Source organism: Musa acuminata, chromosome BXJ3-6 (genome assembly GCF_036884655.1).
Source record: "Musa acuminata AAA Group cultivar baxijiao chromosome BXJ3-6, Cavendish_Baxijiao_AAA, whole genome shotgun sequence".
Taxonomy (NCBI): Eukaryota; Viridiplantae; Streptophyta; class Magnoliopsida; order Zingiberales; family Musaceae; genus Musa; species Musa acuminata.
In genome coordinates this window covers 9,211,484-9,238,891 of record NC_088354.1, presented here as the reverse complement: position 1 = coordinate 9,238,891, position 27,408 = coordinate 9,211,484, and the positions used below count along the sequence as shown (strand labels likewise).

General features: G+C 41.7%; 4 protein-coding genes across 6 annotated transcripts; 1 reads left to right on the top strand and 3 right to left on the bottom strand.

Annotated features, from left to right (window-relative positions):
* Window positions 1–3,266: 3,266 nt before the first annotated feature.
* Window positions 3,267–4,171, top strand: LOC135641765 (pterocarpan synthase 1-like). The gene has a single exon (XM_065157459.1). It carries the CDS (start codon window positions 3,480–3,482, stop codon window positions 4,056–4,058), a length of 579 nt encoding a protein of 192 aa, XP_065013531.1. The 5' UTR covers window positions 3,267–3,479; the 3' UTR covers window positions 4,059–4,171.
* Window positions 4,172–7,600: 3,429 nt separating this feature from the next.
* Window positions 7,601–9,873, bottom strand: LOC135641622 (uncharacterized). 2 transcript variants are annotated; one of them, XM_065157138.1, is made up of 2 exons: window positions 9,375–9,873; window positions 7,601–9,135 (listed from the first exon to the last, which is right to left on the bottom strand). In XM_065157138.1, exons 1-2 carry the CDS (start codon window positions 9,438–9,440, stop codon window positions 8,035–8,037), a joined length of 1,167 nt encoding a protein of 388 aa, XP_065013210.1. In that variant the 5' UTR covers window positions 9,441–9,873; the 3' UTR covers window positions 7,601–8,034. The 2 variants fall into 2 exon arrangements, with proteins under 2 accessions (XP_065013210.1, XP_065013211.1); XM_065157139.1 differs by having other exon boundaries at window positions 7,601–9,132; window positions 9,375–9,871.
* Window positions 9,874–18,579: 8,706 nt separating this feature from the next.
* On the bottom strand, window positions 18,580–24,693 carry LOC135641254 (probable serine/threonine-protein kinase WNK2). Of its 2 annotated transcripts, none has more exons than XM_065156506.1 (8): window positions 24,453–24,693; window positions 24,215–24,252; window positions 23,864–24,091; window positions 23,531–23,754; window positions 23,282–23,439; window positions 20,255–20,435; window positions 20,002–20,139; window positions 18,580–19,906 (listed from the first exon to the last, which is right to left on the bottom strand). In XM_065156506.1, exons 1-8 carry the CDS (start codon window positions 24,537–24,539, stop codon window positions 18,978–18,980), a joined length of 1,983 nt encoding a protein of 660 aa, XP_065012578.1. In that variant the 5' UTR covers window positions 24,540–24,693; the 3' UTR covers window positions 18,580–18,977. The 2 variants fall into 2 exon arrangements, with proteins under 2 accessions (XP_065012578.1, XP_065012579.1); XM_065156507.1 differs by having other exon boundaries at window positions 24,188–24,252; window positions 24,453–24,517.
* A 1,354-nt stretch (window positions 24,694–26,047) lies between these two features.
* Window positions 26,048–26,997, bottom strand: LOC135641255 (high-affinity nitrate transporter-activating protein 2.1-like). The gene is made up of 2 exons (XM_065156509.1): window positions 26,785–26,997; window positions 26,048–26,704 (listed from the first exon to the last, which is right to left on the bottom strand). The coding sequence occupies exons 1-2, from the start codon at window positions 26,915–26,917 to the stop codon at window positions 26,235–26,237; spliced, it is 603 nt and encodes a 200-aa protein (XP_065012581.1). The 5' UTR covers window positions 26,918–26,997; the 3' UTR covers window positions 26,048–26,234.
* Window positions 26,998–27,408: the final 411 nt, after the last annotated feature.

Below are 27,408 nucleotides of genomic sequence, written 5' to 3'. Positions count from 1 at the left end.
TGCACCTCAACTCCATTAAACACTACCAACACGTTCTATTAGCAGATCAAATTCATGATTGTACCACAGAAACCCCGAGACCAGAAAAACCATTCTATCAGTAACCTTGCAGGCATCAAAGATCACAACGCATGTGATAAGGGAATCAAGAGTCAAAAGCTAACCAATCTGGGATGCTCTGCTCAAGAGAAAGGCCTATTCATGATACCCACAAGAAAATCATCCATGGACTGCTCCGCATTTTAGTTGTTTAGCCTAAAAAACTCCTTATCCAATCTGATTTGCTTAAAGCCATTTCTTCCAGCTCCTTTAGCAGGATTGCACTACAATGTTCTAATCAACGGTTCTTTCAGATGTTGGCACCATAAGATCACATTCTGTGGAAGCCACTGCAGGCATGGACCACACAAACACCGTATATTTTCAGGCTCCACACCGTTTTTTTGATCGATGGTCAAACAGTTTGTCAAGATGGTGTCAGGTAAACCATCATTTGAGGGAGAATCTGAAGCATTAACTTTTGAAGAAGGACAAGGATAAAAATATTACAATCAACGGAAGAAAGAGAGATGGTAACATGGTAAGATTTATCATCATTCTGCTGCATTTGTAAATAATTGGTTAAATGCTCAAGCAGAAGCATTTGAAATTTTCGGTTGCCAAAGACCTTCAAGATCATTCGGTTGTGTTGCATCAGTGGATAATTTTGACCTAACTGGAATTACAAAAAGATCAATTTGTTATGCTGATAATGTCATCTGATTTTGGGATAGTATAATTAAAAATGACACAAGTGACCAACTTGAAACACATATATATTTCTGACTTCTTGTGTGTGGGTGCAATAGGCCATGTAACATCAACTAAACAAACAAACCTAAAAACTATTGCTTTTTATTTAACAGGTTTTGTTTTTTTGTTCCTTTAATCTTCTAGCCATCTTGGGTCATTATAAAATGTATGAATGATTACTGGTAATATTCCTGATACTAAAATCAAAGTATTAACCAACAACATCCCATATTCTGATTGAAGTTTTGAATGGTTTTTAAGTGTCAAAACTATATAAGGCCATGACGCGAAAAAAAAAAAGGTAAACCTTGAAGCCTCTAAAATGAGATTTGCATACAAAGAAGTATACTATTTGGTTCAGATAAATACACGATCATTCCCATATTTAACTCCATTTTCAGCCTACCAATTTTAAGGTACGACAATCATACAATGTTCAACTGATCAGCAGGTATATGTGATAAAATGACCAATGCTATGTAGCACATACCAAGGTGGCACAGATTCAGCGTATCGGCATGGTAAAACCTGACCTGCCAACTTAGTATTTCGCTGGTTGGCATCCAAGCCGAACTGCACACCCTAATTCAAATCTGTACAACCAAAAATGTAAGGGAAAAGACTTCTATAAGGGGCTTCTTTTTGAAAAATTACAAGGAGGTTATTGGCTATTGCTAATATGAGTTCAGATTCAATATTAAACGCCCACCAGAACTGTACTAACAGAGGAACTTACATCAACTTTCTGATGCGATTATTGGTAACTTCAGATGATATTGCCCAACCATGCAGCAAATCATCCACTTTAAAAAAAAAAAACTATTTTCTTTAACAAAGATCTTCTTGTAGAACTCTAATATCCCAGCACATTATCAGCATAATACATGCCAGTAAATGAAGAACCTTACTCGGTTCAATGTTCTCAAATCTAACCTCATTCCTCGATAAAACATGCATAATGAAGAACATGACAATGCCAGAGAGTAGACACCAATAGATCGGTAAAGCCATACCATCCCGTTACCAGCAGAAGAAGAATTCATTTCAAGGATCGTATCACGATTTAAAGAAAATCCATCAGTTTCTGGTACAAAACCCTAATACTTAAAGCATCATTACCACGATTTGAAGAAAATCCATTAGTTTCTGGCACAAAATCCCTAATACTTAAAACATCAGCTACAGCGCCCAATCCTGTGTTCCGTTACCCTTCAAATGACGGGCGTAACAAAAGAGGAAAAACACATACCATGAGATTTTCACTGGCTATGGAGAAATTAGGCCGGATGATCATCGGATGAGACATCAAAGATTCCATCAAATAATCGCTTGAAACCGACAACAAATCGTCAGGCACTCCATCGAATTCAAGATCAAAAGCGAGTAGACGGCGAAAGGAGTTACAATTAACAAAGAAATTCAACAAAAATAGGATAAAAAGAAGCGAACATTAATCACCAAATTGCGCTCGTTGAATTGGCCGGCGCTTCCGCATGACGCGGAAGAGCAATGACACCGAAGGCCCAAAAGAACTCCAAACCCTACCCTAAAGATCGCCGAAGCGAGACGAAGAGGTGCGGAGAGACGGATTAGGAAACCTTACGCCACGAGCCCGCTGTTCGATTCCACCGCCCATTTAAACCGCCATCCCCTCTCCCCTTCAAAACGGCAAGCTTGGACGCCACGTGTGCGCTGGGTGATAACTACTAATGTAACATTCTGTTACAGAGGCTGTAACGGATCGGGAATTCAATTATTCGGATCTGTTTTACGAGCGAATTCCCGAAAAAAAAAACCCTTCATTTTTTCCTATATCTGCAAAATATCATTTTCGCTCTCTTAAAAAACATTAAACAGAATCGAAATTGAGATAACCTAATAATCTATCTGATAAGGGTAAAAATGACGATGTGACACGCCATGACGTCAGTCATGCCTGGACAACACATTGCCCGAGGAAGTCGGCATTAACACCTAACTCAGGCCTGGTTCTTCACGCCACGCTAACCCCATGTCAGACGCGATCAGCCTGCCTCCTACAAGCAACCACATCAGGTAACATCAAACTCATCTATAAATACCCCAGAGTTCTAAACGAACAGGGGGAGGAATACAAGCACAACGCACTCGGAGGCACCTCTTCCTCCAAAAACCCTCTCCACATCGCTAACTTGATCGTCGGAGGGGTCGGGCCGAGCTCCCGGCCCGACCTGTGTGCAGGTGCGAGACGGTGTCGCGTCTTCCCGGCACTGCGATGGAGCTTCCTCCCGACCCGACCTACCGACCCGAACCATCGTGCCCGGTCGTCGGGAGACCTCGAAGGACGCCGCCCGAGATCCTCGACATCCGGACCCCCGAACCGAGTCGCGACGGCCCCGCATCACTATCTATTTTTAAATTATTATAGTAACGAATATATATTTTCTATACTGATGTCTTGATTTATTGAAATCGAGTTTGGTTATCTAATTTGGGAGGATTTAAAATAAAAAGGGGATCGAATTTGGATTAGATATGTATTGATGAGAAAGCTATAATGAGAGGCTGACAACCACCCACTGACCACTGACGCTACTGACCATGAGTCACGTGGGCTGTGGCAAGCATGATTGGGGTAACATGGAAGATGCCATGGCGATCCACTCATTGGCTCCATCCGTTCTCAGAAGCTCCATCGGCATTCTTCGATGGCTTCGTCTCCACCCAACCCCTCCCTCTTCTGCTTCCTCCTCTTCTTCCTCTTGACAGCCGCCGCCGCCGCAACCGCAGCAGCAGCAGCGTGGCCAGAAAGCTTGGAGGTCGGCCTCGGTTCGGAGAGGTCGACCCACCTGCGCGTCTACTTCCACGAGGTCTTCCGGGGGCCCAACGTGACGTCGATCAACGTGGTGAAGGGGAACGGGGACTACCCGAGCGGGTTCGGGAACATCGACATGATCGACGCGGCGCTGCGGACGGACGCCGACGCGACGTCACGGGTGGTGGGGCGGGCGCAGGGCGTGAGCTTTCACGTGTCACAGGAGGAGGAGGCGCTGCTGATAGAGTTCGTGCTTCTGTTCACCGGGGGGGAGTACGCCGGGAGCACGCTGACGGTGGTCGGGCGGGTGGACGCGGCGGGCAGGGGGGACAGGGCGGTGGTGGGAGGGACCGGGCGGTTCTTGCTCGCCCGGGGGCACATGGTCACGCAGGTGCTCACCTCCTCCGTCGACGGGCTCGTCGCCGTGTACGACATCTATGTGATGCATTACGAGGGCCCTCGCCAAGCTTAGCGTCGTCGTCGTCGTCGCACCGTAGAAGCCTGTAACTGATTGCTTGGCTGCAGCGTCTCAGGCATCCACTGCGGCAGCATTTGACGACTAAATAAAGTAACCGTTCTCTTGGACAGCGTGTCTTATTTACCTAATAATATTTAAAAATAAACAATATTATTTCAATTATAAAACAACCTTATGAATTATTCATTTGATCCTCTCATTGATTTTATATAGACAGATAATAAAGAGAAGATTCTCTAAATCACAAGAATTATGATTCTCAATCATAAAATTATGTTAACATATCATTTCTCTTAAATCACAAGAAAATCATGATAATAATGTTTGCAATTTTTACTATATATTTATTTATCTATAAATACCTACACACTGAATAAAGATTGATTATTGTCTTCACTGATCATGGCTTCTTCCTCTCCACGCCATTATTCCGCCCTCTCCTTCTTGTTCCCCCTCTTCTTCACCCTGTTGGCTGCCGCCGTTGCCTTCCCGGTGACGTCGGAGTTCGAACTCGGGCCGCAAAATCGAACATACTTCCGCGTCTACTTCCACGAGACCTTCATCGGCCCCGACAACACCACCTTGAACGTGGTGAAGAAGAACCGCCCCAATGGCTTCGGCGACGTCTTCGTCTTCGACACGGTGCTGAGGGTCGGCCCCGAGGCGAACTCCACGTACGTCGGGAAGGCGCAGGGAGTGACCTTCGGGGTCTCGCGGCGGGACGTATCGCTGCTGATCCCGCTGTTGTTGGTGTTCACCGAAGGGGAGTCCGCCAACAGCACGCTCACGATAATAGGAAAGATGGACGGGGCCGGCAAGGCGGACCGGGCCATCATCGGAGGGACGGGTCGGTTCCGGTTCGCCAGCGGCAACGCGGTCAGCGAGGTGATCTCCAGCTCGGCCGAGGGGCTCATCGCCGTGTTCGACGTCTACGTCGTCCACCACGCCGGCGTTCGTCCCTATCCGTGAGGACGTCATGTAACTGCATGCATGGTTATGATATGAACCAACGATTGAGATCAATAGATGTGATGGAATAGACGATCACGATGGGTTCTTAGTGTCCTTCTTCGTGTCTTTATGATGACTGTGGTCGCCTTCCCGCCCGATCTTAAGCTTTGGGCCGAAAACCTAATCCCGTCTCTCTGCTTCCTCTTCGCCCTTGTCTTCCTAACTCGATGCAAGATTGCCAACCAAGGAGATTATTTGGAGATGCACGTTGACGGTACGAAAAATTTATGGGGCGATGCCACCGATTCATTCGTCGATCATCTTCCTATGTCCTGTAGAAGATGACCTCTGCTTGGGTGCCACGATCTCAACAGTAGCAGTAGTGCAGGTGCAAAGTGGTAGGTGAGGCACAAAGGAGGAAGCGGCGGAGGCAGGAAGAGTCACCTTCTGAAAGGAATCTACGAGCGTCTCCTCTGCTTCAGCCCATGTGGTCGGTCCTTCGGCTCCATCGACAGAGCATGTGGAATCCAAACAAGTCCTCTGTTCCTGAGAGAATCTGCCAAAGCAACCAAACAACAGTTGGGAAGGATATCAACCTAACCCATTACCTCGAGATTCTTAGTTATCAACAAGACTTGATACTGAAGCTTAAAAGACAAAAGACCTCAACTAAGCTGATAGGAAAGAGATTATTCCTCAGAATCACATGATGAAGCTAACAGCACTCCACAAGTTGTGTGAAACAAAGATGAGCAACTCAGAATGAAGGAATATTTGTTCTTCATCTTCATCAAGCTAAAGAAAAGAAAGAACACACAATGGGTTACAATGGACCAAAGGTGAAATAAGCATAAACTTCCTTTTACATGACCTGTTTGACTTGAAATAAATAACAATACCTCCACAAGAATCAGGTCATTTTAGTGGTGTGTTGATCAGCTGAAACATGATAGCAACCTTCACATTCAAAATTTTCTTCTGGAAATCCTATAATATGTGAAAATGCACTTAACATCTAATCAGATAACTTTGATTTTGAAGAAAAGCAGTAGTTTTGAGGTTACAATTAATCCATAAATAACTACATGCAAAATTTAATTGCTTCTTTACGGTGAGTAATCATATGGGTACTTACCATAAGTCCAACTCCATCAACGAAAAATATAATAAATTTAAATAATCAGTGACAAATACGACAAAAAAAAAAGAGAAAAAAAAACATGTTGTGGACTTTCTATTTATGTACTTTTGTGAAAGACTTCCACCTCCATAAGGTGAAGAGATCTTGCAGTTGTTTTGGTAGGCTATAACAAATGACACTTTGATTACACATTGGCCGAAAGGCCTGTTAATTGCTCAAAGGAGCAGAGTTATGACATTCGAATCACATTTGTCCCTAGATGTATAGAAGAATTTGGTCACCACAGTCCTAGAATTTAATTAATAATGCAAAGCATAAAAAAAGAAAACAAGACTTCGAAATAAAACCTGAATTCGTAATACAAGCTCATGTATTTAATTAAAACATAGCAGATGTATTGTTGACATGAAAGAAGATACAACTTTGAAACCAAAAGCTTTGCGGGGTAGTTGATAAAAGCTAACCAGAAAGCCTTAGAAAGTGCAAGCCAAGATAACACTCAATTTCAGCTGGCTTTTTGAAATAAATCTCTAATCCTTAAATCGGAAAATTGAAGTATTACCTTTGATCATCGGCTGCAGTTAACATAGAGAACCACTTGCATGTTTAGTCGCCGCATCTCGATCTCCATATGTTCATCTGCTAAACTACAATTCATAACATCTGAAGTCAAGATATCAAGATAGATGTGCTCTTCACAAGGCACCCAAAATAATACAGATGGAAGGTATAAATGCAGAATCGGCGACTGAGAGGACAATAACAAATTATACATTTTAAGAGAAGTAAAATGAAGCAAATCATTAAATGACTGTAGAAAAAGTCACAAAATATAGAAAAGAGCTTCACTAGAAGCGATAATAGAGACATCCTAAAAAATGAGGTCGATAGGGGATACAATCCATAAGGAACTGAACCATAGGAGAAGATCCATGTGGTGGACTAAAGCAGCCCAGACTTGGTATCTATATTTCTTCATGTGGAATGTTAGGTGTGCTGATGCATGCTTCGGTACAACAGCAACAACAATAATAAGACCGTAAGTCACTGATGCATGCTTCAGTGGCCAAAATGAAAAGGAATGTCTAGAGAGACAATTTCACAAACCTAGAATGCAAACAAATGATCAACTGTCAATTGTCATACATTTTCGAATCTTTGGATGCAGTTGAACATAAATGATAACCTGCAAAAGCATAAGAAACTTTTATGAAGTGGCTGCAAGCCACTGTGGTCAAGAAGTCACAGAATTATATCCGTTATGTCATTATTATGATCTAGAACTCAACTTGCCAGTTCTTGCTCCTGCATTCCTAATTGAGTGAGCCAAAACCTTAACTGATATCACAAGTCAAAAAACACGAGCATATTCCAATCAAAATATAAACAAAAATCCTCTGCATAATTCCATAGCCATCACCAAATGGAGAAGCCAAACAAATCATACAGTACACTGAGAAATTATATAGATTTTGTTAAAAAGTTGGAAGAAGAATACATCAACAAATTAGTTCTAGAGGAAAACAAAACTCAACAGATAAAATTTAGGAAACATCACTCGTTTTCCATTCTACAAGACCGGGTGTCATGTCATATACCAATAAGGTAAGTAGGAATGAACAACCTCCCTGGTAGTTAGATTCACTTATCTCCCTCGACAAAGAAATGGTGGCATCAGGAGAGCTTGTAAGAATACAATCAGATCTCCAAACAGTATTGCACATATAAGCACAAGAAAATCTCGATGCTTGCTCTTTGTTCCAGAAAGATCATCGAACTATGTCAGACACTCTTCGTCATAATAGTGCTACAGTCGTCGACTTCCTCAACTGCACTCACTGTAGCATTTGCAACCAATCTGCATGCCACTAATAAAACTTACTCACTTTCTCGCTTGCAGTTCCTAGGCAAGAGGTATCGGTACTGGTCAACATTCTGAATCAGGTAACTAGGAAGATGAACAGCAGAATATGAACTAGGTATTGGCCCCAACTTGGCAATGATTTGTTGGAACGTATACTCCTCCGGAAGCATGTCAAACAGATCTGCTCCTCGGCATATCACATCTTGAATTCGCGAAGGATTCAGATAGTAGGCAAATCTCACTCGATCAACGTGACTGTATGCCGTCATCTTGAATATGAATTGGCTAATATGACGGAAGCAGAAGCTGCAGTGCCACCCTGAATCAGCAAAGAGATCATTGGACTGGCGGAAATGAGCATATCTGGTCTTCCCTCCTCGGTACCTGTGAACCGAAGCCCTCCAGCTCTTGTCATCAAGGTGAAACTCAAAGGAGTAGAGATAGTTCCGGAGCTGGAGATGAAGCTTCTCGGGGATCTCATCACACCATCTCAGGAGGTCGATCGTATGACCGCTAGGGATCTCGTCAACGTCCGACATGATTAGCAAGTCATCATCTTCTATGCCCGCTATCTTAATAAGCTGATCAAGCGCCACTCTCTGATACGACTCCTCCACAAATGGATTCTCCCCCTTCACGAACCTTCCTCCCACGGTGCCATAGGTCAGCCGAGACTCAGAAAACTCGAAGCGGCGCCGGTTGCTGGCAAAGACGAGGGGCTTCCTCAGCCCGGTGAAGGTGGAATTGGACTCGAGGAGGACGAATTCGGAGATGTAGGGGCTGAGCTCGTGCCACCGGATCTCGAGCATGTCGAGCTCATTGCTGAAGAGGACGGCATCAAAGACGCGGCGAGGGTTGTCGCGGATGCCCCACCCGTGGAGTCGGCAGAGTTGCTCCATGGAGACGTTGGGGTGGTAGTAATGGAGGATGGTGCGGAAGGGCTTGGGAGGGGACTCCCAGAGAGGCCGGAGGAAGTAGGTGACCTTCTGGCCATGCAAGTAGATGATAAAGATAACGACGGGAGCGCCGATGAAGAGAAGCAGCAATGCCTTGAGATCGAACCCCCGGAGGGCGCACCGCAGCCGCGACATGCTCAGCCCTCCCCTCGACGTCTGCTACAAGGAAAAAAAAAAAAATCAGGAATCGAGCCAGTAATTTGGGGAATCGAGAGTTCTTGCGGGTCGAATCCTAAAGATGAGATCTTTTTTTTCACAGAAAACAAATCGAATCGGAAAAGATAGCAAGAGAATTCAGTTTGAAGAGGGGAAACCCAAGAACGGAAGAAAAATGCAAATAAAAGACCAAGAAAAAGGAATCAGATCTGAAACAAGGGATGATGGGGCAAAGGAATCACCTCGCCGCAGAGGTCCTCGCAGATGTCGTCCGTCTTTTTGGATGAATAATACCCGGCTTCCGGCATAACGAAGGGAGGGGAAGAAGGAAAGAAAGATCGAACCTTTCTGAGTAGAAACCGAAAAAGATCGTTTCTTTCCCCCCCGGGAGGGCTCGAAATTTCTCGATCAGAAAACAACCGGTCGCCGAGGGGAAGCGGCAATGTGTCGGCCGCCCTCTCCGCCGCCCGCTAACGCTATTGGTGTCCCCAGCCCCTGCCTCCTCCTCGCGAACGGTGTGCTTTTATTCCCAGCGGAACCGCCTAATAATAGCCTTTGTTTGGGACGGAGAAGCGGGAAGGGGAGGGGGGTTCATGTGGATCCTCTCGTCTCTGCGCCACTCCCCTATCCTCTCCAATCTCTCCTCTCTCTCTCTCTCTCTCTGCCCCCCACCTCGTTGTCTTGTATCGGTGTAACGTTCTGCGTTTGTCGTTGTTTGCCTTGATATCTGTCAAGCGCATTTCTTCCCCCCCACCCCTATATATATATATATATATATATTCGAAACTCCCCCCAAAAATTGCAGGAAAAAACCTTTTTTTTCCTTAAAATAAGGAACACAATAAACAAAATTAAATGGAATGGAAGCGATCTGCGACTGCGATACGCTTAAAAGTTTGAAGCTTTCGATCGAACGTTATCTGAAACAAGAAAGACAGATTAGATGAACATATTTATTATGGATGGATGGGTGGGACGAGGTGTGTACTCGAGACAAGCTTATGCGGCGCGGACATGGCGGGTGGTGGATGGAAGGCGATGTTGGGCTCCAGCTTTGAGAGGGCTGGAAGAGGAGGTGGTGGGCGGCGGCACAGCGTCGAGCCGCGACTTGGATCGCTCACCAATGGTTTCAAGAAGGTGGTTCGTGGCACTTGTCGTGGCGGTGAGCGCAAGAGACGAGGCTCGAGTGAATTTCTTTCTGAAAAAGTTCTTATTTTCATCCTTTTTTTTCAATTAACGTTTTTTTATTTATTTTAACGTATTTTAGTAAAAAAATATCCCTTGTTATTATCCTTACGGCTCGTCTACCGTTGTCGTCATTCTCGCTTTATTCATTGCCCATGTGCCCTCATTGACATTAGGACTACGTGTGTCTTACATTCTATCATGTGTGTTTCTACGTCGAATCGCATTAATTCTAATTGTATGCGGATTCGTCGAACGTTGCGTGATGATATGGTGGCACAGGGGAGAAGCGCGAGGCCAAAGTCGACTCCTCCATAACCAATATTTATCATAGTATCGACAATAACAATCATGAGAGTGTGTAGACAAAAATGACAATGAGGATGAGAACATTCAAGCTAAATTGGACAAAGGTCAAGATAACGACTAGCGATGAGTGATGGGATAGAGGTTAAAAATAATTTTATCTTTTAGGAAATAAAGAGTGTTAATAAAAAAAGTAAAAATAATTATAAAAAAAAAAACTACTCATAAATTTTTGGAACCCTCGAATTGAGAAATTTTGAAGTCAATTAGTCGTTGAGCTTTGGTTCTTTAATATCTCTTTAATGGTCACTCCAACTATTAAATTAAATCCTTCTAATAATGGAGACGGATAAAGATCAGTAAATTAACCGAGTGAATCGGATAAGATATAAATAATAAAAACATGCATTGATCATCATGCACGGATCCTTTCCCAATATATATATATATATATATATATATATATATATATATATATATATATATATATATATATATATATATATATATATATATATATATATATATTCGAAAAAACTTTGAAAAAACTCTTTTAACTTTGATAAATTTTTTTAGAATGCCTCTTTTGAAAATTTTATGTTGAATGCTTTTTTTTTTTTTCATGAATAATCATTTTACCCTACTATTCCATCTGCTCTACATTATCATATTGCGTTATTTTCGTTATGCTCATTCATGACTTTTGCTCACGGAAGAAGGGGGTGCGAGAGTCATCTTTGTGGACCTTATTGACCCTAGTCAGGCTTACCCTTGCTCGTGTTGTCACAGACTTAGTTTGTTTTGCCTATATAGTACTCTTGCTTATTAATCCGTAAAGAATTAGCCTCCCAAAAACATTTTATGGTTCCTTAAAATACCATGAGATTATGGGTTAGAGAAAATATTTAACTCGAGATCCATAAGTAACCATCTTAGCAAATAATTGACAAGTAATACAAATTATAAATATAAACATTATAAGCTCTAAACAATCATGCGACAAATGGTCCAAGATGATCCATCATAATCAAAAATCCCCACAAGTGGTCATATGATACTACTATGATAAAATACAATGAACTAGTCCTAGATACTGTCCTATAGACCCATCCAGTCATGTGCCACCTGAATAACTCCTAGGTGTCATGCTGAGTAACACTCCGTATCATTCTAAGAAGCTGAAAATACCCAAAATGACTATCTAAATTTTCTATTTCTGGGCAATTTTGTGTCTGTCGATATTTACACAACTTATATTTATAAACATGAAACAACGACAAAAATCAATCAAAATAGGGTTATCAAACCTACCATAAGCTCTCTACATGTTGTGCAAAGCATGAACAAAATAAAAAAAACATGGACATATATTAGTATTAAATAGAACATCATGTTTGTAGCTTTGTCTGTGACAACACAAAGGCGATGGTAGATCCGACGAAGGCTAATGGGGTCTGCAAAGATGACTACGGTGCTCGTGCCCACTTATTCATTATACTAGGGCTACAAGCGAGTGTAGTATGGGTCGATAGGGATGTCCGATAAATAAGATGATATTTTTTTATAATTTTAGATGCGCTTTGACTCTTCTGGCACTCTATATTGATATTGATGCTGATATATAGAGATAAAAAGACCGTATATATTGTGGCTCACCGGATTCTATATTTAACTTACATTTTGTGCTATAATGCAAACTACGGGATAAAAAAGAACATCCACTTTGCTTGTTTGTGTGTGTCACACCACAGTTTCCACGAGACTTGACTTGTAGCGTTCAATGTGAGACCGAGTGTGTAGCTATCACACACAAGTACATGGGAGATATTTCTTCTTTCTTACGTATGTATTGTCTACCTTTATCGAAGAGATTGAATTAAGTCCTTAATTTTTACGGGCACTATGATAAATTATAACTCAAGGATTGATTAAGAATATTAAATTAAGATGATATTAAACTCATAACCTTCTCTAATATCATGATAACTTTTTAACGACGACGTAATCAATATTCCTAACTGCTTAAGTTTTTAGATTAGAGCATAATACATTTATGATTTAGGATTAGTAAGTCAATTAGAGAGAATGAGATCACATAATTATAAATTAAATATGGGATAAAGATTGAGAAACTGATACATGATTCTTTTAGTGTGACAAAATTATGATTGAACGACTAACAATCCGAAAAGCTAAGTTATAAATTATCAAGAAAGAATTATTTTTAATATCTCAAATACAAGGAATTATTGTAGTGATCACTTGAGAACAGAGAGATAAAGACAGAGTAGACAAGAAATAAAGAAGAAAAAAAAGCAAGGAAAAGAAGAAGATAAATGATGGAGAGAGAGAGAGAGAGTGTGTGTGTGTGTGTGTGTGTGTGGGGTTAGCTCGGATCACCATCATCCCGTGACAAAGATGTTGTGCGTTGTCATTGGTGGTCTTCTCGACTTTTGCGTGTGCCATTTGTTGATCCACAGATAGTGCAACTTTCCACTTCTCATGGGACGTCTCCATCACTTGGATGATGTAGTGTTGCTTGGTAAAGCCAATAGCAAGCATGCAGCATGACTGATACGACTTCACCCACGTTGTGGCCAATCAACAGATACGAAAGCAACTCGACCAATTCAAACATGTCACTGCCACACATAAAATAAGATGAGCATGTCAATGTTGCTCGGTGAATTTGTTTTTTCTTTTTTTTTTGTTCTCCTCTAAGTTATTGTGAGATCGGATACTACCGATCGAATCAAATCTTGGGTCACTAGATAATTAGTTGTTAGTCTTAATCGTCGTCATCGTTCATGCTATTGGACCATAGTCAGATAAAGAAATATTAAGATGATAAAAAAATATTTAAGAGAATTTTTTAAAAAATATATTTATGTTGTCGACTTTAAATAGTCGAGACTTATGATATTTTCGATTGGACAAATCCACTAACTAAACTCTAAGTAATCATAATAACTTTTTTTTCTCTACCAGTGCTCTTCCTTATGGAAGTCCATTCTTGCACTTGCAAAAGATGTCAGGTTGTGATGGTTGAACAGTGTGTGGCATCAAATAATGGTCTATTCTTCCCTTTGGTGCCATTTTCCACAGCATCGTCTTGTGCCACTCTTTGGAGTACATGTCAACAAGACTCTTCCACGCGCATTGACCAACCACGAGTGCCAATTCCCGGCCTCCACTGTCACCATGGGGTGGTTGTCGCCACCGCCCCTCCCCCACTTCCCCTCGGTGTTGACGGGAGCCTTCCTCACTCCGTCGCTACACACACATCGTCTCCTCTCGGAGATATTTCCTGTGCCCATGAGCTCGACGGGCTCTCGGAATAATAGGGGCGGTAGTAACTCGGATTCAACAAAGTTGCTGTCTCCTTTTGCCTTCTCTGCAGCAATTGGCCTAAACGTCGATGAGAAGGTGGCTGTGATGGTCGTATTCCATGACTTTCTTCTTCTTCCTTTTGTAATCATAATTTCTGAGATGATGGATATGTCATTTAGCGCAAATGCTTCCACTGTATTCTTCCTCTCTTTTTGTCGTAACCGATGAGTTCTGGTTTATCCATTTTAATTAAGGTTATGTACCAAGGGATAGAACAATATTTATGAATTTTACTATATTCATTTTGGAGTCTGATGAATTATTCAGATCTTCTATTTGTTCCAAAATCTGACTATGGTATTTGTTTTTCAATTTCCTGATAATTTCACTTGAGGCAAACATAGCATACATTTTTCTATCACAGTTTTGATTTTAAGATAAAATCTAATCCATGTTTGATGATACAAAATTAAGCTAGATGATAAGATCCACACTGATCATCATTTACAAAAAATCTCTCTGAGATAAAAAAAAATTATCATCCATGTTTGATGATACAAAATTAAGTTTGATGATAAGATCCAGACTAATCATCATCTATAAATATCTCAGATGTTGCACTAAACAATAGGAACAATAATAACTTTAGTCATGCCAAATAAACATGGAATTCATGATGGCCCTTCAGCTGTTATCATCCAAAATCCATCTGCTCCTATCTATGATTGATTACAACTGGCCCAAGTTGGTGTGTTCCTTCATCAAGCAGCTTTGCTTCGATTAGAAGCTGAAATGAACACCACATACAAGAAGGGATCACATACAACTATTCTTTCCCTCGACCTCCACCTCCACCTCCACCTCGACTCATTCTTAGCTACCATGGCAGTAACGTAGTGGCACTTGCGTTGCTAGCTGAGCTTGCCTCCAATTCATGCACACTTTATTGATCCTGCTTGCTTCCCAGCATTGAAGACCTTCACCCACTCTTTGAAGCTAAGCATATGGACAAGGATGAGGTGTTCATCACATTCCAACCACCACTGCGACTCTGAATCTGGTCCAGGTCGCATCCATTACTCCTCAATCCCCAGAGACAACGATGGAGACTAAATGTTGAGCCTGCTCAAAGCACATAGTCATGATGAGGCTTGATCCCAAGGTTTTGCTATCAGCTGTCGTAAGCTCGCTGGCATCTTCTTAAATCAGACAGGAGACACGTAATAAATCAGTGTGTTGTCTAAAAGAAGCAGAGTTTATTGAACTTGGATTCAGCAAGAAGAAATGACATAAAATGTATCTTCATGTCAATGAAAAGAAGAATATAATCAGATGCAGGACAAGCGAATAGCAAGAAATCTCTCCAACTTATCTAACATCACAAAACATATAGTTAAAACCTTCATACCCTTCCTCACAAATGAAAATGTCTGTTCTTGGATAGTGATCATATCATAATTGCTAAGAAATATGTGAGGCCATCTTTGTTTGAATGACCTAAATATGCAGCTTAATTTGTGGTGATAAAAATGCTAAAGTGCTTGCGATGGCACTTGAAAGGTAGGTAGTTGACTGCAGAAAGGTATATTATTGAAAGGTAGGTAGTTGACTGCAGAAAGGTATAAACATATAAACCAACTGGCTTAAAGTATTCATTCAAGCTCACAGAACGTGGAGGATGCCTAGTAAAGCATGATCACGGGAAGCATGTTTGGATGTTGTCTTATCTGGTTAAGGTGGGATCTGAAAGCTTCTTAATATATGAGAGGGGATCCTCTAAACCATTCACATATGACTTCAGAACATGTTTGATAGGATTTCTTTCATATCTTATTGAGCCAACACATCAATTATCTATGAGTTCTTTTTCAAAGCAATACCATCAGCTTCAGAATATTTCTATACAGAACAAGAAATGACGACAGTCCCTTGACTTTAACATTTTACCTGCTTCTTGAGGGAAAACCCAATCTCCCAACATGCTTCTTCTGAAGACAAAGATCAGATAGAGAATTCGAATTGAAGTTTTTGTATCTTGTTATTGAAACTTGAGAACAGAAACAACAGTAAACAAGGGCCAACTTTTCCTTGAACAAATAATCTCAGACATAATATTGATCTTATAGCTGCAATTTTAGCTAGAAAATTTGGGCTTTTACCAACAGGGTTTTTGTCAGTAAATTTAAGTTTGCTACAAAATATTTTCAATCTTCTTGTTTTTTTATTGATCTCCTCTCTCAAAGAGATTCCCAGTTAGAATCTAATTCTTTTCCCAATTTAGGAGGTTTGCAATAGGAAGGTACCATATTATTGATATTTTGTTTTCAGAAACAAGTTTATGATCACAACTTCACAGTTAACATTGAAGAAGAGGAGATCAGATTGATGACAGAATCACATAATGGTTTATATGATGACCTCAAAACCTGGTTGTCTGGATTTTTCTGATCAGTGATGCTGAATTTTTGGGAAATTGAGCATTCATACTCAAAAGTTTCATAAAATAAAAACCATTCAACAAAACAAAGAAGAATTCCAGGCAATGCCGACATTATTAGATATATTGAGGTCTACCATTTTTTTTGTTGTCATTAGAATCACAAAAAGTGAACTAGGAGTTCTATATGCAGCTTTCCAAAAGCAGCATCTGAGCTATTCTTATATTATTTTTCTAGAGAAAACACATAATCCCAGGGCTCAGGAAAAAGAGATGATCCAAGTGGAAAATTAAAACAGATGATTATGGGTTACATGGGCTTCTGGGAAAACTGTATATTGGACTTTATAATGACACCCAAGAAGAAACTGTTGACACTTATCTCTGATGGACTTCCCATGAAGTCTACAACTTCATCTCTGATGCAATGGCTATTTTATGATGGATAAATCTTCTTTACTTCTCTAAAAGGAAAAAAAGGTAAGTCGAACGAAAAGACACGACTCTGCTACCTGAGATGACTGTGTTCAACATTTTCGGTGCGGATACCATACTCCATATCTTTGATAATCCAACAACAAACATGGCATGGCTATCCACCAAAAATTGGCAAGATTTGGCCTCCAATGAGATGATGATTAAAGGAGGACCAAGAACAGTCCCACATTGGATTTTACCCACAACTTATATCAATGTCTAAATTACACACGTTAGTCTTGACTAGTCTAACTCTCAATCATTTAGTTAAAATCTCAATATGGCACGATAGTTAAAATGAAAAAAAGAAAATCTCAATATGGCGCCTATCGAATTTATCTTTCAAGTTACAAGTGGACAATTTAAACCTAGTCTTGCAAAACACAATGATCCTAAAAGAGTGGCTTGGGACTTTGCCCGATGAGCTAACTTAGACCAAGAGTCAGGAAGATCAAAACGATGCCTAAGGATGGTTAACATAACCAGACAAAAATAAACTTAGTCAAAAAGGACACTTTGCAATTATATTGAGAAAGGCCTGCCTCATCTAGTTTGCAAGCCCACACAAAAATATGGAGGGTCTGAAGCTGAAGAGTGGTAGTTGATGGAGGAGGAGGTGGCAGAAGACAAAGTGTGTAATGTGGAGAGGGTCGAATGCCTTCGGTCCCAAGTCCGAAGATTTAGCTCACACTGCATCGTGTGACTTGATTGGAAACCAACTCCCTGTTGAAGACTTCCTCTTGTAGGACCAATCAATTCCCTTCCCTCTACTCTTACAGGAGGCCGTGTTCTTGGATCTTGATCTTGATTCCATTGCTACAAGTTTATAGAAAGGTAGCACATCTATTTATATTAATGGTAATAAGGGGGAGGAGGAGGAGGAGACAAACCCGTGTATGTAAAATTTCGTAGGTCTTTCCTTTTTCCTTCCTTGCCTCCGGATCCGACCGCAATGGGCGTGGGAGATCTGCAACGACGACGACGTCTGCCTCCTCGACCTCGGGGGTCGGTACCGCGGCGAGCTGGAGCAGTAGGAGCGCCTGTCGTCCGGCTTGCTCGTCCTCTCCCAGGTAAAGGATGGACGTGAAACCGGCAGAATTCGTCTGAATTTTTGAGATTTAGGGTAGGGGGACTGTGTGCTTCGTGTGGAGGCCCAAGTGGCGGTTCTACGGAAGCAGTCGGCGGTCTGCGACCAGGCGGAGTCGCCGTGCGACAGCGAGGAGAAAGAAGAAAGCTTGGTGGAGTCTCTCACGGCGCTGCTGATTTGGGGAAATCCTGTGTGTCTCCGATGGCGTCGTTATCAGATCGACTCCAGCGGGGATGCGTTCTCTCCGGTAAACTAAAAATCCTGTCAAGCTGCTCTGTGTCGATCGATAATTCCACTGTCGATGTTGAACTAAATTAAGATGTTACACATTCGAAGCTTCAATGGATGAACAGAACAACAAACCAAGCCAGATGATGATGATATTAAATCACACAAACATGCATACAACCAAACAGGAAAGGCATAAAGAGGATTATACTGTTGTATCAATGCAGTTGATGTTATTGCAAGATGACACCACCTGCAGATGCTGGGTGGTAGCTGCATGTACATTTCGGATCCCAGTAAACTGCTGAACATAACATGAAATGAACAGGAAGTTGGACCTGCTCTAGTAGTAGATCACTTCCTCAAACATCAGGTTTAGCAACAGAGACTTCTGGCAGGAGGAGAAGCAGCACCAGACAGAGCTGGAGAGATATATTTAGAACTGTACAACAATACACAGCATACTGTTAACGACACCAAGCAGACACTTTTTCCACATAACCCCATCCACTTTGACTCGGTATATGCAGCATCAGATGATTTAAATGCACATCTAGAATAATATGATTAATCCCTAGAAGTGACCACATCACATGCTATCGACTGCACACCCTTATTTTCCGAATAAAACAATAAAAAGAAATCAATTACGTGCCGCCGGTGGTCACACATTTGGAGGAAAGAACAAGTCAGTTGTTGTAGCACAATAGATGGCTCCAAAGGTTCATCCGCATGATAACTGGGCTATTATGAGTAGGGATCTGGGACCAGGGAACCGCTCTGGTAACATTATACTTATTTTTGCATCTTACTAACACTAACTTTTGAGCAGCATTTTCGTAGAACATCACTGTGCCGCTCAGGAGGTAGTTCCTTCAAAATTTCTGCTATGGCAACACTATGCTTCTTTTCTAAATCATCGAGTTCCTTCTGCTGCTCAATCAACAAATGCTCTAATTTGTGCATGACGGACCGCACATCTTCGGACTCATTTGCAAGCAAAGTTTCATGTACATGTTGATCATTGCCTTTGTGCTGCTCAGAGTTGGCTGGGGCATGACACATCTGAGATCCAGCGCATGAAGCTGATTCTTCATTATCCTGGTTTAGCCTGTTACTGGAGGACCGGTTTCTGAAATTAGAAGATAACGGTGACAAACCAATATCCAGTCTATTGTCACCACTGTCGCTAAAATGTGGGAAATGTCTCTGTTGTTTGGCTGAAAAGCTGTCATTTGGGCAACGTTCTCTCTGGCCATCCTTGTTAAAAGAATCACCCTTCCCATTGTAAACCTCATCAGATATGTCTTCACTTCCATGCAGATCATCCAACTCGGAATATGAATTAGAACGTGCAGGAGATGATGGCAAGTCCACAGTAGTTGCCTTTGGAGAACCAGACCAATACTTGCGACCAGAAGGGAACCGTTCCAGTGTAAGACCGCCAGAAGGATAATCTGATTGATTGGGCAAAGCAGAAACTTCATCTACAGCTTCGGATGCATGGCTATTGCTATCTGAAACAGTATCATCATTGCTATTATTGTCAAAAGCATATCCTGGCATCCAATCTGGGACATATGCCTGTATCTCAGCATCTATCATTGCAGCAATGGTTGTGACATCTTGATCCGTAAGGTCCAATTCTGCCACCATTTCTGTGGCAACACTTACTGATGTGTCTGCTCCAATATCAAATGGGAAATAAATGTTGCGAAATTGACCTATTGCAAACAATTCAGCAACCGGAACATTGAGTTGAGAGTAATAATGAAGAAATGAGTAACTCACAAGTGAAGAAACTAGCATAGCCGTAAACCTGTCGAATCAGCGATGCGGAGCTTCAAGGATATCGTGTTGAGGTCTTTGCGTTGACCTTCCACAGTGAAATCTCGACCAGTTGTAGCTGGTTCTTCATTGTCATAACTTGTTCTTGAATTGGAGTGGCCAACAAAATCTGCATTTGCAATATAAATTTATCGAAGAAAGAGAGCATAAAGTCTCAGCTAATATCTCATAAACACCAATGGAAATGCTACAACCATGACGAAGTCAGTCCAATCTTTCTCTACCTGGCTGGCCTGGAGATGGTCTCAGGGAACCTATGCTGTCATTGTCCATATCGAGTCGGAGAAAAGGGTGTAATAATAATTCCCATGCAGGCAATCTCTCGGAAACGTTGGCAATGCATTTTTCAATAAACCTCCTGACTCCTGGATCCTTCACCTTAGCCAATGAAGCAGGTTTGATTCCCTACATGCCATATAATCCAACATATTAGACAGTTTAAAACAGAGAACCGCTTTGTAAAGCAGCTGACTTATGGCTTACATCAAGATTATGACATGCAACAAATGTAATTTTTTTTATGATTAATAAAATAAATTCCAGGCACACCAGACAACAAGGCCATATAATCTATCAAAAATAACTATGTTTAGACCAGTGAAATGCACAGGGATAAAGCCGTGTGGAACTTCCAAAGAATATTAGAGCCCAGGTCACACAGAAATTGCCCGGATATATGAATGACAAATACTTCCATTCTTCTGTAGCACAAACAAAAACCTCCTGTGCTTGATGCATAAAGAAAAGTTCTATGTTGGCAACTTGGGAAAATATAAAATAATAATAATAAACTGAGAATGATCAAAACAATTAATCTTATACAGAACAGGTATAATGGGAAGTTAGCACTTTGTCAAGCATCATCATGTGCCCAAAAAAAATCATCAAAAGTCAAAGAAAGTCGAAGAGCAAACCTAATACACATCCCACCAATGTAACTTTTAGGGAGGGTCAACATATAAAGCTTTACACCTACAAGAGTCACTTTCATGGTTTGAACCTTTGACCACCTAGGTCATAGAGGAGCAACCTTCAACCAAAATGTGAATAACTACATTTATATACAACATGATTCCAACTTACTCTATGATCTACCACCTTGGTGATAAACAAACAAAATGCAGAACTTAACAAAACATGACCAACTTAGTAATAGTGGTTCCATGAGGACGGGATCGAATGTAGACCAGAGAAAATAGCAAACATCCGTCCATCAGTTGTTTACTCATCTTCTTAAATTTAGCATCATTATCAGCTAACACTTATAATATATAGCACTCATTAATCGTATCAAACAAGGTCTCCATAAGATCTTGCATTGATTATGTATCTTGAAACTGAATAGATACGTCAATGGATTTTCAAAAATTGACCTTTTTCTTATAATACACCAAAAAAATTAGATGATGCTCATCCTAATACATCCAAATCAGTTGTGGCATATAACAGTTACAACATACATGTCTCTCTGAAATTTTGAAGGACAACTGATATAAAGCAGTTACATTATCAAAAATGTATCGGTGCATCTATGGCATTGTGTGAGACTATGTATTAATACCCAAGTCGGCTGGTGCACAAGGCCTCGGTACAACAACTCTTGCAGACAGATACACATGAAGACTAGAGATTCAATTCAATCAGATTCAGCCATGATCAGATTGACAAAAAAGGGAAACATCATCTGATCTGTTTACACAGCAGAGCTAACATGAAAATGGAGACAAATAGCTGCTAAATAAGAGAGGAAGGGGAAAAAAATGAGAGAGAGTAGAGAACAAAGAGGAACAAAGAGAAACATTCTAGAAATAATATTATAAGCAAAGAAGTTATTTTTTATACTCTATCACAGACAATCAATTCCTTGTTGATCATGCTTCATGCCACTCCAATTCTCCTCGAGTTAGAAATTTATCTAATGAAGAAGGAAGTACAGTTGGTTGTTGTACCATTTCCTAATATTCCAAGTTGACTGTTATATTCTCGTGTTCGGCTCAAACTAGATGTAAGAGGCTATGGTTGTATACTAATACCCAAGGTTCAGAGAACCAACTGGACCGATCAAGATGTATCAGTTTTCACAAGTCCAAGCCATGACCAGTGCCAAGCATGGCAATTTCATCCGTTCCCGTTGTAACTAATGTTTACCACTAGGTACACTTATTTGTGCCAAGTGGACTGGTCAAATTATGACCAGTACATGTAGGTGCATCAGGCGACAAGCCTACAGTTTGGTACCGAAACTTGTAAACTCTTTTCTAATATGGGCTCTCTCTCTCTCTCTTCTTCTCTTGTCTCTCCTTCGCATCCACCGACATTGTAGCAGCATCCTCTGCACCTGCCCCTGCCTATAAATTTGACTTGTTATCCATTGCCTCCTCCTTGTGTTGACAGAGTCTACTCCTGCTCCTCTCGTCACAACTGCCATCTCATCCATCCTCTAGTCCATGCTGTTTCCCTCTTCTCCCTGTGTTGCCACTTCCACCACCACCTCCCCCTCCGTGTATGTTTTATCCTCCTCCATCTTCACCCCCGCCATTGCTTCCTCCTCGTCCTCTCTCTCTCTCTCTCTCTCTCTCTCTCTCTTCTCTAGAAGTTCTAACAGATACAATCTATACCAAGAATAGGTATGTTAAACCGAATTAGTACCATATCAATTAGAATGCCATCCAGCACTGGCACTAGATCAAGATTTGAAACCTTGCTACAACCTAGTACGAGTTGTACAAGGCTACAAACAAAGGCAACCAAATGACTGAACAAGCCCAATTCAACTTCAAAATTTTAAAAGCATACTCTGACCAATTGACCTGAGTAGACAGAAGGACTAAAAGGAACCTTCCAAAAGATTGCCCAACTAAATTTAAGAAGTGTGTATTCAGATATAGGGTTTTCTTATACATCAAGCGAAAACTAGCATCAAATGCATGATCTTTTCATAGCCTTTAATTGCATTGGATGAAAAATATCATAAATCGTAAGTGTGAGATAACTCAACCATAAAAGCAAAGTGTCACTATTAGATGGACGAAGCCGTCCTAGTTGAATTTCTTGAAAAGCATGAGTGTACATGATGAGGACATTAACACTATTATATCTCTACCAACACTTAAGATTCCAGAAATACTAACATGCCAAGTGTCAATCAATTGAATTCTTATGAAAAAAAAGGGGAGCAAATTTATAGAATCCACTGCTTGATAGACTGACAAAGAAAAGGTAAACCAATAGTTGATATCCAGTAATCTCACCGAGGTCACTTTCTTGTATATTTGTGCTGCATTAGTGCATTCGATGTATGGATACTCGAAAGTCACCAACTCTAACAGACACATGCCAAATGCATATATATCAACAAGCTCATTATATTCTTCCTCATAAAGTTCTGGAGCCATGAACTCAGGTGTCCCTACAACAACATAGTGAATGGTAATTCAACTTCCACGATCATTTGAAATCTAACATTCCAAGTTTCCAACTAAGAGGAAGGAAGCATTCACCAATGACACTATGAGCTGAGTGAGCATGGCGAAGAATGGCTGCCAATCCTAGGTCACCTATCTTCACCTCCCCTTGGTTTCCATTTACAAATATGTTATCACATTTCAGGTCCCTATGGATAACTGGTGGATCATGGCTATGGAGGTAGTGAAGTCCACTCAAGATTTGCCTCGACCACTTCTTCAATGCCCTTACATCCACATGCTTGTGTTTTTTCCTATACCTAACACGACAAACAAGTGATTAAAAACAAATCATCTAGCAGTCTTGGCTAAACAAAAGGAATCTGGATGTTCTTCAAAAAGAGATTGAGTGATGAAAAAAGGACATACTGTCGCAATGTCCCGGAGGTGAAGACCTCAGTTATAAAGTTGATATTATTGTTCTTGTCGTCCAGCCACGAGTTGTAAAACTTGATAATGTTCTTGTGCTTCAGAGTCTGGAGCAACAGAACTTCCGAGCAGAGCCGGTCATAGTCATCGGCACTCCGCAATAAATCCGTCATCTTGACCTGATTCCAAGCAACCTCTATTCCTTCCAACTCATCAAAAGCCTTGTAGCTGAGAAATTACCCGCACGTCAAGGATTGCAATCAGCTCGAAAATGCTGTATCAGAGCTAGACAAACAACGCTACAATCAAAGAACAATACTTTACGCCTATACAACCGATGATTAAGGATACACAGTCTTGAAAGCGCCCTTCCCCAAGACCTCCCTGTACTGCAAAATCACACACAAAGACGTCGAAAGAGTAAGGTCTAAATCATCAAAGAATTTGCTCAATCTACACAAGAAAAACGACCGGCGAGGATTGCTATTGAGCGTGGGATTGCATAAAGAAAAGAGACGATCAAATACAAGGATGAGGGTTAATCGGCGAATTTGAGGGTTCATAAGAGCTAAGGATCGGGAGGACAGACCCGGCCGTAGCGTCCACTAGGATCCATCTCCACGAACTCGGTGTCCGGATCGTCCGGCTCCGGCTCCGGCGAGGAGTCTCCGGGCATCTCGCCGCGAATCTCCGACCCTCTCACGCACTGATCCTTCAAATGCTCCGAAATCGAACGGTTACATGACACAAAGAAAAGAGGAAATCGAATTGCTAGGGATTTGGGGAGATCGCAAGGATAAATATAGACGAGCGACGGAATGGCGTTCGACTCCGAGAGGTGACGGGAAATCGTGTTTCTGTTTTTGTTTTCGTTTCCATTTTCGTTATTGTTTTTGTTTCGTTATTCTTTCTCTCGCGCTTGACCGCAGGAAAACAAAAACAGGCGTCGCAAATATGTTGCCACCGACTTGGAAATTAAGACGGCATCGAACTAATATTTTTTTTGTGACGTTTTGAGGTGCGAAAGATTTCGCAGAGCTTCTGGTGCTCTGCAGGTACAGTATAAGGTGCCTACTTCTGTACACGTGGCACTGGATTATTGGAAGAGGATATACTTTGAGGTGTGTCTACGTTATTTCAAATTTTATATCGATTTATTTAAAATTCCTCAAACGCTTCTATTGTTTTTATCACGACAATGAGTATTTAAAGCATTATTATTGATTAAAAAAATATATATTAATAATTAATTATCATCCGATAAATAACATCGTGTGAAACTATTGTGGAAAGAAATAGCTCATATTATCCTCTCCTATTTGTCCGCGTGAACAATGATCCGCGTGATAGGCCATTTGGGATTATCGTCCCCTATCGTCCATGTGAAAAAAATATTATCATTATCTTCTTCTAATATCTAATATAAATAATACTCTTCGACATGATATCTAAGATTTTTTTTTTGAAAAGTCCGATGTCCATTAAGTCATCGATAATTAATTTAAATATCATATGAGATTGGGATGAAAAACTTCTCTCAACATTAATTTTGACGTAGGAGTAATCTCGAGAGTTTGACGTCCTCACCTCGGAATTACTTTGGATATTCTTATGAATCACATCTTAAAGATTATAAATTTTTAAGTATATATATATATATATATATATATAATCATTGACTTGGGCTGGACGTAATATATATTTTCAACAATAGTGTAGTTTTGAATTAAATTCGCGTATGTACTTCCACCAATATGATATAAATGAAGAAAATTACGGAAGAAGAGCAACTGTAGGGAGAGTAGCACAAGATGGAAAGTGAATAGTGGTGGGGACGAAGGTGGCGTGGCAATGTGTGTGGTATATAATATGAGTCCGTCGCTTTCACGTGAACATTTGAAAGTTTGGTGAGAGCAACTCAGCAACCGAGGAAGGCTTATTTGCCACCGTGTCACACGAAAATGAGGGGGCCGCGTGGGTCTATTTCGGCTCGGATCGAACCGGGAGACCTGAGACGTCTGATTGTTTCGAATCGGTTCCCAAGTCGAACCGAAGCGTGGTCGGTCTCGTTCATTAATTGACCCCCAAAAAAAACCAGTGATCTAATCTAATTCACATTAATCTTCTACTCGTGTATATTTTACCTTCATCCCTAACGATCGAACATTAACTTGGGATCATGAATTGGTGGGAATACGCAACACACGTCGAGTTTCATTTATTAGTTAGGCAATCATCGAGACCTGCAAGAAGACCACATCAAACATGTCGACACACGTAGACTTCCGCTACAACCCTACCACCACTCGGCAAACCAGGAGACCCGTCGAAGAAGAGGATCCTATTCTTCTCTGTGCAAGGAGAACCGTCCCTACTTCTTCCCCTTCCTCTTCTCGACCACGAAGAAGAAGGCGAGGGCGACGACGGAGAAGGCGGAGAAGCACGCCGCGGCTATGTCCAGCGACGCGTGCCGGCCCGTGATCCCCGCGATGTCGAACAGGTTGGTGGTCTTCTTGGGGTCGGTACTCTGCCCGTAGGCTACCTCCGTGTCGGAGGCGTCCATCACGTAGGCCCGCACGAAGTAGGTCGCCGTGGGGATGTTGCGCTCCACGGTGTACGTGACGGTGCCGGTGGCAGCGTAGGGGCGGGTGGCCATCTTGAACTGGCACGTCTTGTCCTTCTTGAGGTGGTCATCCGTCTTGCGCCACCCGCGGTCGGTCTGGCTCACCGGAGCATAGCACAGGGTCACCTTCACCTTCTTGTATCCCGTGTCGGTCCCCGCCGGCAGGCTCTGGTTTAGCGCCCAAGTCACCGTGATCTCATCGACGCCGGCGTGCAACACTGCACGAACCACACAAACAATACAATCCCTCTTATCTATGTAATGGAAGAGCCACCATGCTTAAAGACAAAGCACAAACCTTGGCCTGGACTCGGGGATGCTGTGACTCTGAGAGTCTGCGGAAGGGAGGAGAACAGCACCGCGGCGGAAGGCCCGATATAACATAGGAGGACGAGGAGGGCTGCGGCTTGATTCGAGAGCAAAGCAGCCATGGTGTTTGTCTCTTGCTGGAGGAGGAGATGGAGGTCTTGTTTGCCCGATGGAGGGAGCGGTCTTCTTAAATAGTCTTCCTGAGCCAGTGTCCAAAGGGAAGCCAAAGGGTATCTCTCATCTCTGTTCTTTAGTCCAACGCAGAGGGACGCTTCGGGTCGTAGCGTGGACTTAAGAGGCCTTCTTGCTTATTTTTCTTGCACGAGCTTGTCGTCTCGCTTTCCCCTTCTTCTCTATGTGTCTCTATGTGGGGGCTCTTCATGGGGCCCAAAGGATGTCGGACTGGCTCCGTTCTTTCGTCCAAGAACAGAGACCGGGGATCTTGTGGGCATGCTGGCCTTCGGTATTGGCCAAAGGGTAAATGCGAGGAGCACAGTTGACTTCGCACCTTCAGGCCATGGCCGCGTTGACTTGCAGCCACTGTGCGTGTTATTTTATGCTGAAACAAATGATTCGTGGTCCGTTCTTTGACATTTTCCACACGAATCGGAGA